A 17,036-nucleotide genomic window follows, 5' to 3' on the forward strand; every position below is an offset into this window, starting at 1 on the left:
TCAAAAAATCAAAAACAAAAAACATCTATTGGAGTTTTACACTTTATATATAGTCAACATGCTACACAGTTTATGTAGAGTCAATAAGCTAAATAAGCCTCTAATTCTCCAAGTTGTTTCTTGGACTTTCCAGTATAAAATCATAGGTATATGATTTTGTATCAAGTTTATAAACAGCATATACTAAAAACAGCATGTATAGAAAAGTAGCTGGATGTGTAGTTATCAAATTATTAATGCTGTTTGCCTGGTGGAAACTAATTTTTACTCTCTACACTGTTAGACTTCCATACCAAAGTACACTACTAATTCTACAGCATTTTTAAAACTAATGAAATAATGTTTTCTTTTTAAAAAGAATTTAATTCACCTATAGTATAAAGAAAAGAGTGATATTTGGAGGGCATAAGGAGACAATTTTTGAGAATCTGTCTTGAAATCATTCATTGTTCAGAAAAACAGCTGGAAAATCACTGTTCTGAATACACATGGAACACATACGGTTACGACTGCAGACGTGGTACACAGCCCACAGGGCCCACTGCTGAGCCGCTGGCTCAGAGAAGTTGCCGAGGAGTGGGAAAAATGCCTTGAAGGATCTAAAAAAGTAAAAAGAGGTTAATTCAGAATTGGAATAGAAAAATAATTCTCAGCATTTCCCACAGGGTCAGTTCCTCACTGAGACAGAAGTATTATGCAGCTATTAGCACGGGCTACCGTGTAATTAACTACATTCCGTGTCAGACACTCTGTATACCCAGGATCTCATTTCATCCTCAGTCTTGTGACCTCTCGCCTCATTTCACAGATGAAGAAAACTGAGTCTCATAGTTTCCCTAGAAATGATTTTCCTATCACGAAACACGGGATTGAACACGAGGCTAAACGACACCTGATACTTGATCACTGTACATCAAGTACATCAAGGACAAGCTTTAAGAAAAGCACTATATGAAAACCTGTATCACTTTTAATGTTCTTGCTTTGTTTTGTTTATGTCTGTAAGTGTTGGTATGTTGCTATTGTTTTTTTACTACTCTTTTAAAATAAAAAACAAGTAAATACACAATCACAAAGGTAAATAACCAAAAGTGTTGCCAACGTATTTTTGGATACAGATTTTTAATAAATTGCAAAAGCTTCAATACTTTAAAAAAAAAAAAAAAGCCAGGTATGGTGGCGCACGCCTGTAATCCCAGCACTCAGGAGGCTGAGGCAGGAAGATCGCTGTGAGTTCAAGACCAGCCTGAACTGCATAGTGAGACCGTCTCAAAAAGACAAAAAATAAATAAAAGGAAAAAGAAAAGGAAAAAGAAAAAAAAAAGCACTACATCATAATAAAATTACCTGTAGGTCAACAATGCTGACATCTTACATCTTGAACTCGGCCACTTCTGGATGGCTGCATGCTATACTCCAAGAGACAGAAAGGAGAAACTGCAAGTTCAGTATTATATTCCACCATGTAAAGGAAGTTCACTGTAGACTACTTCGTGTCACTTATAACCACACATATCTGAAACAACGTGACTCTTCAAAATACAGGAATGATTAAACAGATTTCGATACATCTTCTTGCCAATGATCAATTATCCATTATATACACAGAATATATGAACAAAGTAAAGTAGGAAAATGCAGCAAGGCGGCTTTTTTAAAGGTAGTAAACTGAACAGGCATTTATCTATACTCCTTCCTTTTATGCATTGACAGAACACTGTAGTAAAATGACTTTGAACAGAAGAAAGCAGACACACAGAAAACAAAGAACAGAATCCCTAAGAGGATTAAAAATCTGGCATGCCAGATAACTTTTCAATTAAACAGGAGGTTAGTTGAGAGGATGGATGAAAGGATCAAAACCTCTGTTACCTCCTCTCCTATCCCTAACAGTCCTATCTGGACTAGGCAACCCCAGGAACCATTAAGAGTGGGAACACCATGCTAAAAAGGACTGAACTGAAAATCTACGTGCCTAATATTGAGTCTCTCTTGTCCCCAGATCTCTTTAGGCAGTACATTCTGTAGCTCTAAAATGTTCCCCCAAAGTCTCATGCATTCACAGGTAGGGCTTGTGAAAGGTGACTTGACCGTGGGTGGACAATACTCACTGGTGGACTAATCTGTGGACAAGCTGGTGGAGTCTAGTTGGGAGGAAGTGGGTCATCAGAGTTGAGACCTGGAAGGGAGTACTTTTGTCCCTGACTCCTGCCTTTTCTGATTTCTCCTGCCGTGGGTTGAGGAGCTGTCATCTGCCATCCCCTCCCACCATGCTGTTTCTGCCTTGGAGCAGCTAACCATGAACTGAACCATGAGCCAAAGAACCTCTCTTTCTTCAGCTGCAGGTATCAAGTATTTTGTTCCAGCCATGGGAAAGTGCCTAAGACACTAAGCTTTTAGATGAATGGCAATCTAACTTATACTTCTGTGCTAGAAAACATAAGACTTCTCCAGGTATGCTCCAACCAGTTTAAGACAAAAGATCTACAGACACTGACACCGAAGGACACTTAATCCATATCCTCTATAGTGATGCCCACAGCTGAAAAGGTCCACTTATCTGGCTTCCAAATAGTTATCCTCTTAGACATTAATAGCCAATGACTGACAAATACCACCACATATTCTCAGACTATCTCTAACATAAAGGAACAGAACAAAATATGAAAAAAAGAGAAACCTGCAGAAAATAGAGACCTTGAAGGAAGAGGAAACCCTGAAAAAATAAAACTAAAAATTGTCAATACCTTTTAAAGAGATAAATAAAAACATATAGCACATAAAACAAGGATAGGACAGCATATTTTAGAAGCCCTCAGATAGGGGCTGAGGATATATATAGCTCAGTGGTAGAACACCTGAACAGCATGCATAAGGCCCTGGGTTTGATCCCCAGCACCCCAAATAAAAGATAAAGTTGTGTACCATTTCAGATGACTGGTGAGGCCTAACTAGCCCAGCCCTAATTTCATTCATAAAGCAAAACAAAGCAAGAGGAAGGGTAGGGAGGGGAGGAAGAAAGGCAAGAAAAGAAAAGCACCCAAAGAACAAAAAAGTTGTTCTTGTAACAGCAGAAATACAAAATCCAACAGAAATGGAAATTTTTCAAAAAGATCAGAAAAAAATGAGCCCGGAAAGACCAACCCCCCAGAAAGAGAAGGAAAACAAAAGAATGGGATTTACAATAGATTTGAACAACTTCAGGCCAAGCACGCAGATCACTGGAAGAGCACTTGTCTAGCATGGGCTAGGCTGTGAGTTCGATCTCTGGTACACACCACCACCCCCACCAAAAAAAAAAAAAACAGAACAGAAGGAAGTACTAGTGGTAAGTACTCAATCAAACATATGAAAATAAACTCATATGAAGACACCTCACTGTGATTTCTACACACTATGGACCTTCAAAAGAACCTGAGTGATGTCTCAACAGCAATACTGAGGACCAAAAGAACAGAACACGGGCTTAAAAATCCTGTTGGAAGCTATTGCAAAGCTAGACTTGATATCCAGGCTTTTGACCCAGTGAGTTCTTACTCTCATGTACTTCTGCTTAGGAAGCAACTAGAGGACATGACTTAACATGAGGGGGAAAACCAAACTACTGAAGCCATGCTTCTGCGGGGGAGTAGGGAACCTGACATCAGAGAGACAAGGGGCATCCCCAGGATGGCGGGGAAGGAGTATCCTAGCAATGACAGTGACAGAGGTACGGTGGATACACACAACACGCACACCAAATGGGAGGGACACTGCAGGCTCGGGGAAGATGCTCTGGGAAGGGAAAGCCGGGTATGTCTGAATGTACTGACACACTCACGGCTGGAGCACAGGAAGGGTACACAGAGGGACGGGCAGGAGAAAATAACCCCAGGATGGAAAAACCAACTGATGATGCCTAAAGTTATAGTCAAGAACAGAAATATGCTACTTAGAGATATGGACGTAAACATCAAAAGAATAGTTTTAGAACGAGCTAAAAGTGGAAGAGAGGATTAGAATACGCCATGCACAAGAGGCACCACACAGAACATTAACAGAGATTAGCTTCAGGTGGCCGAGTATGGGCAAGTTGCAATTTTTTTCTTTAGTTTCCTCGTTTTTACAGTGATCACATGACTTCTAGAACTCGTGTGACCTGGAAACATACATTATCTGCAAGAAGAGATACACTAGATTTTGTGAAGAAGAATGGTTCCTGTACCAAGTCCTGGAGAACAGCAGTCCTCTGAAAGGCACCCAACGGCCAGGGCTGTTTGTCACACATCAGGTGGGCTATTACACCCGCAGCAAAATAGCTCACTTCCATGTGCTTGCTGTGGAGTAAAGCGCTGACGTGCTTCACGACATCTTTAGTCATCAGCCTGGAGGTGAGCTCTGGAACTTCAGCTATGTTGTTCTATAGGCCAGACGGATACGAGAGCATCAGGGGCAGGAGGGAGAAAGACTCGAGAACTCGCTCTTCTCTCTTTCCTGCTACTCAGCTTAGACACACTCCCCACACTCCCTCCCCCTGCGCTTTTAGCCTAACACCCAAATCCTACCCCTTCAAGATGACCATGATCACTGATAACAAATCCCTGAGTAAACACTAAGTGCCAGGCACAGCAGTAAAGAAAAATGCCTTTCTAATCTGCTTTCTCTCTCATTTTTTCTTTAAAATAACCCTACAGAGAAACTTGACTGCTTGCAGCAAGACTATTTGTCAGGTTCGCATTGCTAGTAACTGCCAAACTAGAATACAAATCCAAGCCCAAGTCACATACTTAACTTTATTAGCAGCCTAATCAATGTTACCTTATCCTGAAGTTTAACACTAACAATGAAAGGCAAAGAATATTTTCCTAATTTTATATACTGCATCAGTCTTCTATTCTGTGTAACAAATTGCCACAACTCAGTGACTTAAAAAGCATGCATTTATTACACCTCAAACTCTGTGTGGGACAGAAGTCTGGTCACTTTGCTGGGTCCTCTACTCTGGAGTCTTGTGAGACTGCATCCTCGTTGGGAGACTCCATGAGGGAGAATCCACTTCCCAGCTCACTGAGATTGCTGGCAGAATGCATTTCCTACGGCTGCAGAACTGAGAGACTCGGTTTCTTGCTGGAGGTAACCTTGAGTTCCTAAAGGTGGCCCAAATGTCCTTGAAATGTAGACACCTCCCTTCTACAACCACTTACTTCATGAGCTTATTCCTTTTAAGCCAGTGGGAAACAGTTGGCTAGCGAAGATGGTTTTGTACGTACCTTGTAAAATAATCAAGAAGTGGTACCCTATCATCTTTGCATATTCTCTTGGTTAGAAGCAGGTTAACAGGTCCTGCCCACAGCTAAGCACAGGGGAGCGTAAAAAGACATGAACCCCAGGAGGATGGAATCACTGCGGGCCACTTTAGGGCCTGTTCATACAAGGCAAAAGTCTGACGCGCTAAGACAGCCAAAGTAAACAGAGCAGTCACTTTAAATTCTTGCTAACATTTCTGCTGCTTCAGCAGCTTCAGGAAAGTACATCCCAGATACTGGTATGTTGACAAGAGCACAGGCAGTAAAGACTGAAGCACAAATTACACTGTCTTTAGGATAGCCCTGGCCCACTCTTCCCCTTGTTAATGGCATGAGTTCAGGGTTATGCCTATCAGACGGCTCCAAACAAGGAGCCAAGATAGTAGTGTTCTTGGTGCACATAAAGAGACACCTCACTTGCGGCTCACTATTTCTCCTGTAAACATTTAGCAGTCTAAGGGAGGCTCCTAACAAGATAGAAAGAGTATGTGTGTGGTGCCTGATCAAACCCAGAGCATCCCACTGAGCTACACACCCAACATACAAAGTAGATCTTTTAAACTGGGTGGGGCAGTGCACACCTGCAATCCCACAACCTGGGGAGGCTGAGGCAAGTGGATCTCGAGTTCAACCCCAAAAGCCCAGCCTGGGCAATTTAGTGAGAAGCTGTCTCAAATAAAAAATAAAAAAGGGCTGGGGATGTAGCTTAAGACAAAGGCCCTGGGTTCAATACCCAACACCCTAAAAAAAAAAAACCACTAAAATTACAAAGTACATCTTGTACTGTATAAGATGCATGAGGCTTCATTCCAGTTTTCTGGCAATATTTCCCACTGCTCTTCTCTTTCCCAACTTCTATTTTATAGAGTTCTTCATGTGATTACATTTATATTGTCCCCCACTTTCTTTGTCCTTTCCTGACACTTCAGTGTTAGAATCCGGAGGGTAAATCACTTATTCCTCTCTGTGACAGCATTCCCATGTGCTGCGTTGAGTCCTGTATTTGACAGGTACACACAGAGGACTGACCATGATCCTGATTTTCAAAGAGTTCATAATCTGGAAGCTGAAGTTCCCGCTGGACTTGGCCTCTTTCAACACATACAGATACGACCTTAGCTACCCCTCTAGTAGTATGACACCACCTGCCCAAAGTTACCAGAACCATCTGCTTGCTCTACATCACGCATCCGTGTCTCCCACTGCACCCAGCAGGGAACACTGAAGGTGCTTACAGTATGTTTTCACTGTGCTTTGTAAACCTTTATCTTTAGGAAACAAATTTGCCAGTTATGCAGTATCTGACTGAAAGGCAGTACAGGATTATGACCAAAGAAGCTTCTAGGGGCCAGGGATGTAGCTCAGCGGCATAGTGCCTGCTTGGCAAACACAAGGTCCTGAGTTTGATTCCTAGTACCACTAAATAAACAAACAAACTTCTAAAGCATTGACTACCTTGATAAAAGAGAGTATAGCAAAGTGGCTAATATCAGAGGTTCTGGGGCCTGTCTATGTTTGAACTCTGATTCTCTTACTGATTAGATGATTAAGGATAACCAGTACTTCGAGGCCTTGGATTCCATGTCTATGGGATGTGGGTAACAATGTGTGGCGGTCACAACACAATCTTTCCTATCCCTGTGCATATGCCTCTTGGCAACGTGACTCTGCTGTTCCTCCCATCAAGGATGGACACAGACTTTAACCTGGGCTGAACCATGTAACCTGCTTTGCCTAATGAGATGTCAGCAAATGTGGTGTGAGCAGAGGTTGGAAAGCACCTGTACTTGCCCTCTAGCTGTCCGGAGACTGCCACGTGAAGACGCTCAGGGAGACACAAGGCCCAGCTGACCGCCAACACCCACGTGAGTCAGGCCAGCGTGGGGCATTTGGTCCCCGCTAAGCCACCAGATGACCACAGCCGCGTGAGTCTCCCTGCATGAGACCAGCGGAACTGTGGAGCTGAGGTGAACCCAAACTGTTGAACAGGGTCTTAAGTAAATAAAAAGGCTACTGTTTTAAGCCACTAAGTTGTAATTTATTCACAGAAATAGATAACTGATTTCTCTGATATACCACTGATTGATATATAGTGGTATTTATGGAAATAATGTGAAAATTGAGTATATACATGTAAATTGCTGCTTCCAAAGGTGCCTAGCACATAGTAGGTATTATATAACGGTTAGTTTTCTCTAAGTAATTAAAATTAATTCAGAACAATTCACCTTACCAAAAGACCAAGTACTTTGCTTTGTACTGTGTACTCTGGAAAAGTCTGTCAAAAGAATATACAAGTTACTTTTTCATGAAGGAAAGTTTTTTTTTAGAGACAGGGTCTTGCTATATGTAGTTTAGGCTGGCCTTGAACTCACTATGTAGCCCAGGCTGGCCTTGAACTCATAGCAATCCTCCTGCCTTAGTCTCCCAAATGCTGGGATTTTATAATGTATGCCACCAAACCCAGCTCATGCAGGAAAGGATTTTACATATGAACTCCATCCTGTATTCCCACCTCCAAGACGTGGATGAAGATTTCCAACCCTTGATTCTCCATAAAGTGCCTGCAGGTAGCTGGAGACTCATCGGTAAGATTCCAAAGTGCTTTGAGAGAAAACAAGAGGGTGGTGTCATCCGAATTCTCAGCAGTCTTTCGTTTTACTATTTCTAGAAGTTCCTAAAAACCAAAGAGACAGGGAGTCAGACGCTCTCATGACATGCTAATTTCCAGTTTAAGGAAAGCAAAGTTAAGACTTTTAGAATCAAAACCACGATCTACCACTTAATACTCTACTGATCTATTTTCTTTCTATAAAGTGAATTATACCTACCATTCATACTTTTTATAATTAACTGAAAAAGAGAAACCAAAAATTTTAGCTTTGGGGCTAGAAGTGTAGCACAGCAATACAGCAACTGTCCAGTATGTACAAGGAGGTCCTGGGTTCAATCTCTAAAGCAGAATTAAAAACAAAACAGATTTAAAGTTTCCTGAGCATTTAGCTCAGTTCTAGATTGGTTGGTAATAAAGCTGATTATCAAGTATGTATTAGCTCTCCCACTTTTATTGATTGAGAACCTAGCCAATGTTATGTGTAAGTCAGGTACTCATTTGCATAAGAAAGAGCAAAACAAAAGTTGGCTTTTCACACCTAAATGAAGGAATTTATGTTTTGGCAAATGTCCTGAAAGAAATGCATAAACGTTTAAGGATTTAGACAGGGTGGGAGAGGGAAGGTGATAACTAAGCTACATGAGAAGAAAAAGCCAGCCAGGCCAGGACCAGGGAACAAGGCAGAGGAGAGGAGCACACACAGGCCTGGCAGAGTCCTGGGTAAGAACTCAGGTGCTCTCGAGGCCAGACCGTGCCGGAGCTCAACTCCAGAGTTCCAGCCGTGCAGCCGCGCACCTGGAGAGGCCTCTGGCTGACTATCAGTCTGCAACCTGCCAGTTTAGCAGAGACTATTTCTGGACAAGTCAAGCTAGCACCTACAGCTTCTTTCTTCTTTCAGGCATCAACACTGTTAAGTGAGAGGAAACAGACGACCACCTTCACTGCACAGGCCATGAAAAGACACAGAGAATAAAGCAGCACCAAACATCGGGACATGCTTGTTAACAGAGAGCAGGAGAGTCCCAGCAAGTATTTTGCCCGCTCAGGGCAGAATGTGTCAAGACAGTTCATCATAAAAATAAGAGAGGTCTGGTGATGCGGCTCAGTGTGAACGTCCTACATTCAATCATCAGTACTGCCAAAAAAAAAAAAAAAAATTTTACAAAGTGCTGATGTACGCCATCTTACAAAAAAAAAATACTAACTACATATATTTCTCTGCTGCCCTCGTTAAAATATATTTAAAAAGCTGCCTCCACCTTTCATTTCCCATTTTCCCAATCAGGGGAAATCAGGTTCTGGCCCTTCATACTATTAAAATAATGTAAGCAAAATGTCCAGCGACTCAACCTCTAGCTTGCCAACTTCAACAGTCCTCATTCCACATATCCAACTGCCCTCCTGACGTCTCAAGCACCTCAGAAATTAACATGTCCAACACCTCTCTTGGTTTCTATACCTATTTTTATCCTCAACTTTACCTCTATTATAAAACTGATATACAAACTAATGGAACAGAATAAACCCACTAGCTGAATATCAAATACTCAAAAGATTCGCCTCCTAGCATCAATGTCAAAGGTACAGAGTCTTGGAATAAATGTTACAAATATACAATAGAAACATGGGAAAAAATTCCACATTCTTCTGGGATATATAAGAGACTTAAATAAATGGAATAACATGCGCTATTCTTAGAGAAAGATGAACATCACTGGGTGTTAATTTTTTCGAACTCAATCCACAAATTTAATACAACAGAACAAAAATAGATTTTTTTCTTAGGAAAGCCAGTTCTGGTGGTTGCATATATAAAACAGATAACTAAAAGCAACTAAAATACAGATTTTAATATTCAAACATTTATAAAATTAGAAAATAGTCATAACAATAGAACAGAGTAAAGTTGAGAAACAGATGCAAATGTACAAGGAACTTTAATACATGATAAAAAGAGACTGCATAACAGTAGGGAGAAGAAAACTGTTCAACGAAGGGTGCAGAGGCCACATAGAAACACATGGAGAAGTTACAAACGGACCCTGGAATCCTCAGCGTGAGCCTGGCTGGACTCAAAATGCCTAGAGGACAGTGAGGGTATTTCCAGAAGACTGGCGTACGGACATACAAACTAAAGAACTCCTGCCTACCACAGACCCCTACATCTCACAAAGAATCCAAATAAATACTTACACACTGAAAAAGGAAAGAGGGCTAGGGCTGTAGCTCAGGGGCAGAGCACTTGCCTAGCATGTGGCAGGCACTGGGTTCAATTCTCAGCACACCGCCCAAAGAAAGAAAGGCAGGGAAAGAGGGAGGAAGGGACAGGAGGGAGGGAGGAAGAAAAGAGAAAGAGAGAGAGAGAACAGCCAGATAAAAAATACAGGAACTTTTAAAAACTACTCTCCAAAACAGGAAAATACTTCCCAAGTGTGCCATTAATCCCAGAAACATAAAAAATTCAACTACAGAAAAAAGTTACACAGCCAAACATGCTATAAGCAAAGTAAAAACAGATAAACAGCAAACTGAGGAAAAACAGAATGCATCAAAAAAACAGTCAAAAGCAGGACTGGGGAGACAGCTCACTGTAGCAACACAGTGCTTGCCTACCAAGTCTAAGTCTCTGGGTTAGAGTCCCAGCACTGCAAAAAAAAGTGAAAAGCTCATTTTCTTAACATGTAAAACATCCTATACATCAGAAAAAGGCCAAGAACCCAAAAGAAACTGTATAAAGGCCATGAGTGCACAGTTAACATGAAACATAAATGACGTGAAAAGTCAAGCGTGACGGCACATGCCTGTAATCCCAGCTATTTGGGAGCCAGGAGGATCCGGGGTACAAGGTCAACTTGGTACATGTGCTGCTGAAGGGAGCACTTGCGGTCAGCTTGGACAGCACAGCAAGACCCCATGCGGAGGGAGGGAGAACAAAGCGCTGCGGATGGAGCTCCTGTGGCTCAGTGGTAGACCACTAGCATTTGTGAGGCCCCTGGGTTCAATGCCCAACATTGAAAAATGTTAAAAGGTGGCTCAAATTCCTCTAAACTAAGAGAAGTGAAAAACAAAACAGCGATGCACATCTGTTAGTAAGCAGTGTTAGCATAATCCTAACGTAAATAATATTATTGATTTATCAAAATCTGCACTTTAAATTTGTTGAAGAATGAGGAAGATAGAAACTTACAAAAGTATATATAGGATGGATAAGTGTTTATTCACCGTAACAACAAAATCAATAGGTAATACCCACAACGAGTAAAGTACAAAAACTGCAGGATAAACGTTTTTAAAAGAAATGTGGGAGGCAAACAGCTGTTGAAGTAGAAAGCTTTTTCTTCAGGGGAGCAAGTCTCACAGACTTTCATCTTCACGGGGTTTTGAGAATGATTTCATTTTTTTCAATTGCATTCCTTAAAAATCACTTTGATTTTTTAAAAAAAGTAATTATCAACTCAACCCACCTTCACCGCCATGAAGAGGTCTTCATGCAGCTGTGTAACCTGCTCACGCGATAGCTAAAAACAAACAGAAAGCCACAGGTGAAGTGTCCCAGCCGTCAGAAGAGGGAGACAGCCCCCCTGGCCGCGGCAGCCCTGGCTGTGGCAACCCAGCGCCATTACCTGCAGGGCGAGGGTAGAGATGATGCTCACTACCATGGTCTGGACCTTGGGGTTCTCGTGCCGGTAGAGCCATCCTAGGACAAACCTGGTAGCACTAAACCTGAAAAGCAGAATTCGTTTCGCCCGCAATTACACAAAGTTTGTGAAACTGTGAGCAGGCTGGGGTGTAGCCCAGTGGGAGGGCCCTTGCCTAGCATGTGCCAGGTCTTGGGTCTGATCCCCAGCAAGAAAATTTTAAAGCAAACATAATCACAAGCTCAACAGATCTAAGAAATACTTCAACATTTTGGCATTCATTTCTTACGATGGTGAGTCTGAAAAAAGGAGGCAGCTGCCACAGAAGCAGTAGTCTGTAATGAGAACTGCAGACACTGCCAAAACGCCAGGCACATCACTCAGCTGGAGTGACTTCAGCTACAGCCAACCGTGCCCCCAAAATGCAGAGCTCAGCTCACAGCTTGTGCTTAACTTCTGTGCTTAGTGCAGCACTAGTATACATGTTTTAAACTGAGAAGTGAGTCGAAGATTACAAATGTCTCAAAAAGAATCCCTGTGCAATGCCAATGCACAGGATAATTTTTTAAATTAATAATCAGTTAATGCCAAAATAATAAAAAAAATGGCTAAGGTTTATTAGAGCAACAAATACTAAAGACAGGCACTATTACAGATATTTTACAATCATCACATGTAATTCCCTCAAGAGTCACTACTAACCAGGCATGGTGGCACATGCCGGTAATCCCAGCACTCTGGGAGGCTGAGGCAGGAGGAATACAAGTTTGAGACCACCCTGGGAAATTCAGTGACTCAGGAACTGTCTCAAAAACCAGAAAGGGCCTCGGATGCACTCAGTGAGAAAGTCCTGAGTTCAATTCACAGTACCATGAAAGGAAACAAACAAGAACAAGAGTCACTCACTACTTCATGAGGAAACCTATGTGCAAAGATAACGGAAGGAATGCGTGACTCTCCAGAGCACATGTTCTTCCCCGACCGCAGGGACTAGAATCACCGCGGGGAGAACATCTGCAACTAGAGGGCCAAGCGCGTCCCTGAGGAAGAGGTTCAAGGGAGCAACTTCTCCCCAGTACCTTATCAGCCTTAATCTCACCCTTGCTGACAGCCAAAGGCCAGTAATGCTCAGGGTAACACTACCCAACAGCACGATGAAGGACCAAGTTTATACTCGCCTGTCAAAGGGAACTTCCATGAGAATTCTGGAATTGGTTAAGGAGAGAAGACAATTCTTCTGTAACTTAAGAGAATAAAAGAAGTGAATGAGCAAATGTAATACTTCATTCTAAAAACAGGTTCTATTGACAGTGCTACCAGTGAGCTGTTCATGTTTACGCTTGCAGCGGACCCAGACCTTTACAAGGTTTTCATTTAATCCTACAACGGATGCCTCCCATGCAAGAACGAAGGCTTGCCTCACGATAACCCGCCCTGCGTCCTCCAGAGGGTCCTCTGATCTTGCTTCTTCCTCTTTTACTCAGCCCAAGCTTGCTCTGCAGAGCCAGTTTCTCCCTCACTCTTCATTTTTTCAAATAAACTTTGCCACTGCTTAAAAAAAAAACAAAGGCTGGGTGTGCAGGATCTTGCAACTTCCCAAGACTAGTCAAAAATACAGACTTCTTAAAGGGCCATCCTTATTTTATTTTTAAAAATCAACTCACATTACAAGTACACATTTCAGTTGGAGCTGACAAGTTTATTCACCTGTGTAACCATCACAGTCAGCTTTAAAAACACTTCCATCAAGCCTGGTGTGGTGGCATAAATGTGTAATGCCAGCACTCAGGAGGCTGAGGCAGGAGGACTGCCTTGAGTTCGAGGCCAGCCTGAACTACATAGCAAGACCTTGCCTCAAAAAAACCAATCAATCAATCAATCAATCAATCAATCAAAGCACTTCCATCACCCCCAGAGGTTCACTGGGAGTCAGCCCTTCTGGGGAATCCAACTTTCAAGCTCCAGTCCCAGAAAGTTTCAGATAAATGGAATCATATAGTACCTACTTTGCACATATTTTGCTTGGCAAATGTTTTTGAAATTCATCCACGTTGTAGGTATCAGTACTCCATTCCTTCTGTGCCAAATACTATTTCCTTATACAAATAATTACAATTTGTTTATTCATTTGTTGTCGGACATTTAGGATGATTTCAGGGTTTTTTTGTGGGGGGGTACTGGGAAACGAACTCAGGACCTTGTGCTCGCCAGGCAGGTGCTGTGTCACTGAGCTATCTCCCCAGCCCAATTTCAATTTTTTGTGATCAGAAATAAAGTTACTTCCCAGCACTTGGGAGGTTGAGGCAGGAGGATCATTTTGAGTTCGAGACCAGCCTGGGTTACAAAGCGAGCTCAAGGGCAGTCTGAACTGCGTAGAGAACCTGCCTCAAAGACACACACACACACACACACACACACACACACACACACACACACAAGAAATAAAATTACTATGAACATTTGTGTATAAGCATTTATATAAACATAAACCTTTGTTTCTTTTCAGCAGATAGCAAGACACAGACTGATTGGGTATGGAAAGTGTGTATTTCACTTCTAAAGAAATTACCACTGTTGAGCTGGTGCTTATTATCATTTTACATTCTTACAATGTAAGAATTTCAGCCAGGCATGGCAGTCAAGGCCAGCCCGCACTACATAGTGAGATCCTGTCTCAAAAAACCAAAAAGAGAAAAGAATTTCGGTTGTTGCACACCCTGCTATGGTCACGTTTTAAATTTTTAGCCAATCTAAGAGAGGTAGAATGATCTCTAGGAGTTGTAGTATTTCATTGTAGTTTTAAAGTGAATTTCCCTGATAAGTAAATATATTGATCATCTTCAAATCTTCAAAAATACTTTTTGGTGTGTGTACCAACAGTCTTTAGTTTTGAATAATTACCCGTACCCTGAAGTGCTGGCAGATGAAATCCAGGCCTCGCGCATGCCCGGCAAATGCTGTACCCCTAATTTACATCTCCAGCCCCGCTACTTCATTTTGCAGTACGGAGGATTGAATCCTGGGCCTTTATCCTGAGCGGTATCCCAGCTCTTTATTTTGAGACCAGCTTTGGCTAAGTCACTAAGTTGTCCAGACTGGGCTTGAACTTGAGATCTTCATGCCTTACTCTCACAGCGCTGAGACTACAGGCATTCTACACCATGCCTGCTCCCCTTTTTGAAACTGTGAGGGCTGAGGATATAGCTCAGAGGCACAAGTGCCTGCCTGGCAAGTGCAAGGTCCTGAGTTCGATTCCTAGTATCAGAAAAAAAAAAGAAACTGTGATATGATGTTTTGATAAACTGCCTACAATGGCCTTCAAGTTTGCAGTTCTCCAGCCTGTCTTCTAAGTAGGTGGAACTGTAGGTTTGTGCCATGGCAATCAGCTCTGATTTAAAAAAGAAGTATGTAGCTTTTGTACCTTAAAATAACTTGACTTACCCTGAGTTAAAAATATTGTCTGGGGGACAGGGATATAGCTCAGCAGCATAGTGCCTGCCTGGCAAGTACAAGGTCCTGAGTTCAATTCCCCGTACAAAAAAAAAAAATTGTTTTCTTCCAGAAGTTTCTCGGTTTTGGCTTTTATATACAGATCTGTATTTCCATTCAACCTAACTTTCATGTATGCATTAAAGGTCAAGCTTTTTAAGCCTATAAGTATATACTGACTTGTTAAAAGATGTGTCTGGGTAACTGGTTTATCCGAGTTTAAAATTTTTTAACTTTACTGCTTATCCATATTTCGTATTTTCCTATAACAAATATGAACTCCTTATCTATTTTGCCACTCCCTCTTTTCTTTCTTTCTCTGGGAGAATGAAAAAAAAAAAAACCCTAAATAATACATGTTTTTCATGAGGGTAAAAGGCACAATTTGGACAATTAAATGCCTATATCTTGTACTCTGAGTAACTAGTTTAAAGATAACAATACACAACATATTAACCATTGCTACCCTCCTATTATCTTGTTTTGAAATTTTGGGTTTTTTTTTTTAAGAAAGAAAAAAGAAAAGCATTAACAAGTACAACATTCAACTCAAATTACCTGCTGGTAACTGGGGAAATTTCTCAGAGCCTTGAACAGCAGACAGGTGATCTCCGACAACAGGCGCACAGGCACCCCCCGGGCCAGGCCCTGGCGCATTAAGTTGAGCGCACAGGCACTGGCTGTGAACTGCACTGCCAGATCCAAGGGGTGATTCCTCATTCCTACAGCTACAAGCTGAAGATAAACTTGAGTCAGTGGCACAGGACAGCATCACCATTCTTCCCACAGCCTTGTGTTTATTTCCGCTGGCAAAGGCACTCGCTCAATGAAACACATTTTCCTTGTCCTCAGCACTTAAAAGACACTCTTAATTTTAAGACATCGAGGTATTGCATCAATACCTTCTTATCTAAATGCAGCCTGGAACCAGCTGTGTGGCTCTAGGTAAGTCACCTCCCTCCTCTGTACTTCTATGTGACATTGATTTCATAACCATTTACTGCACTTCACTCATTCAAGGTGCTGCACCAGACACAAATGTGAATCAAAGTTATACCTTATTTCTCAGTAGAAAACCTTGTAAGAAAAACAGGGCGTGACAACAACACCATGAGGGACGTTAACCCAAGAAACTGGAAAAAGCCCCATGAAAGAGGTCTGAGCGAAACAACTATCTGAGGTAGTTCCGGAGGGTGCAGTCACTCGGGCCTTTCCAGATAAGGGACTGGAAGCCTTTACTCAAAAGCACAGCAGGCAGGGTGGTTGGCTGGAGGAGAGAAGGCTAGAAAGGAGAGGGGATTCCTAGGGAAGGAAAGTGTGACAAGAAAAAACACAAGGCAGACAAAGGATGAGTGAATCCACCAACAGAAGAGTAAGAATTTGAAAAGCACTGGAGTAAAATATAACACTACATCATTAGAGGCCAGACTGCGGTAAACCTAAAACACAAATGCAAGAGCGCGTGGTTCTAAGGTTGGGCTCTTCTTACTCCAGCACTGAGGGACACTGTGATCCACTTCCGCTACTATAGAGATATCACCTCAGACCCTATTGATACTGCCATGAATCATGACGAAGATCGCTCACTTTTCTATCAATCAATAAACTGATCAACCGATCAGTGGTACTGAGGACTGAACTGAGGGCCTCTGCATTAAGCTATATCCTCCACCTCCGCTGCCCCTTTTAAAATATTGAGTCAGGGTCTCCCTAAGTTGGCCATGCTGGGCTCGAACTTGTGATCCTCCTGCCCCAACCTCTCCAAGGAGCTGGGATTACAAGTGAACATCACCGTGCCTGGCCACAATCCTGCATTTAAGTTGTAAACAAATTTACTTTCTTATGCTGGAGAAACAGCCCCCTTTTTTGGTGGGACTGGGACTGGAACTCAGGGTCTCTCAGTGCCAGGCAAGTGCTCTCCCACTGAGCTACCACTCCGGTCCTGCCACATTTTTAAAGAACTGCGAATATTACAATAATAAAATTTTAAAAGATCCTTCATTTTCCTGT

General features: G+C 42.1%; 1 protein-coding gene across 1 annotated transcript in view; it reads right to left on the minus strand.

Moving 5' to 3' along the window:
• Zyg11a (zyg-11 family member A, cell cycle regulator) overlaps positions 1–17,036 on the minus strand; it is a 44,294-nt gene that overhangs the window by 961 nt on the left and 26,297 nt on the right. Inside the window, exons 5-13 of the mRNA XM_005398774.2 lie at positions 15,585–15,761; positions 12,716–12,780; positions 11,523–11,622; positions 11,364–11,417; positions 7,801–7,962; positions 7,519–7,563; positions 4,205–4,399; positions 1,348–1,409; positions 502–599 (exon numbers count right to left, since the gene is read on the minus strand). Coding sequence (XP_005398831.1) covers positions 502–599; positions 1,348–1,409; positions 4,205–4,399; positions 7,519–7,563; positions 7,801–7,962; positions 11,364–11,417; positions 11,523–11,622; positions 12,716–12,780; positions 15,585–15,761 — 958 coding nt within the window. The remainder of the gene's footprint in view (positions 1–501; positions 600–1,347; positions 1,410–4,204; positions 4,400–7,518; positions 7,564–7,800; positions 7,963–11,363; positions 11,418–11,522; positions 11,623–12,715; positions 12,781–15,584; positions 15,762–17,036) is intronic.

This window comes from Chinchilla lanigera, unplaced genomic scaffold, assembly GCF_000276665.1.
Source record: "Chinchilla lanigera isolate Chin_1 unplaced genomic scaffold, ChiLan1.0 scaffold00063, whole genome shotgun sequence".
In the NCBI taxonomy this organism is placed as follows: domain Eukaryota; kingdom Metazoa; phylum Chordata; class Mammalia; order Rodentia; family Chinchillidae; genus Chinchilla; species Chinchilla lanigera.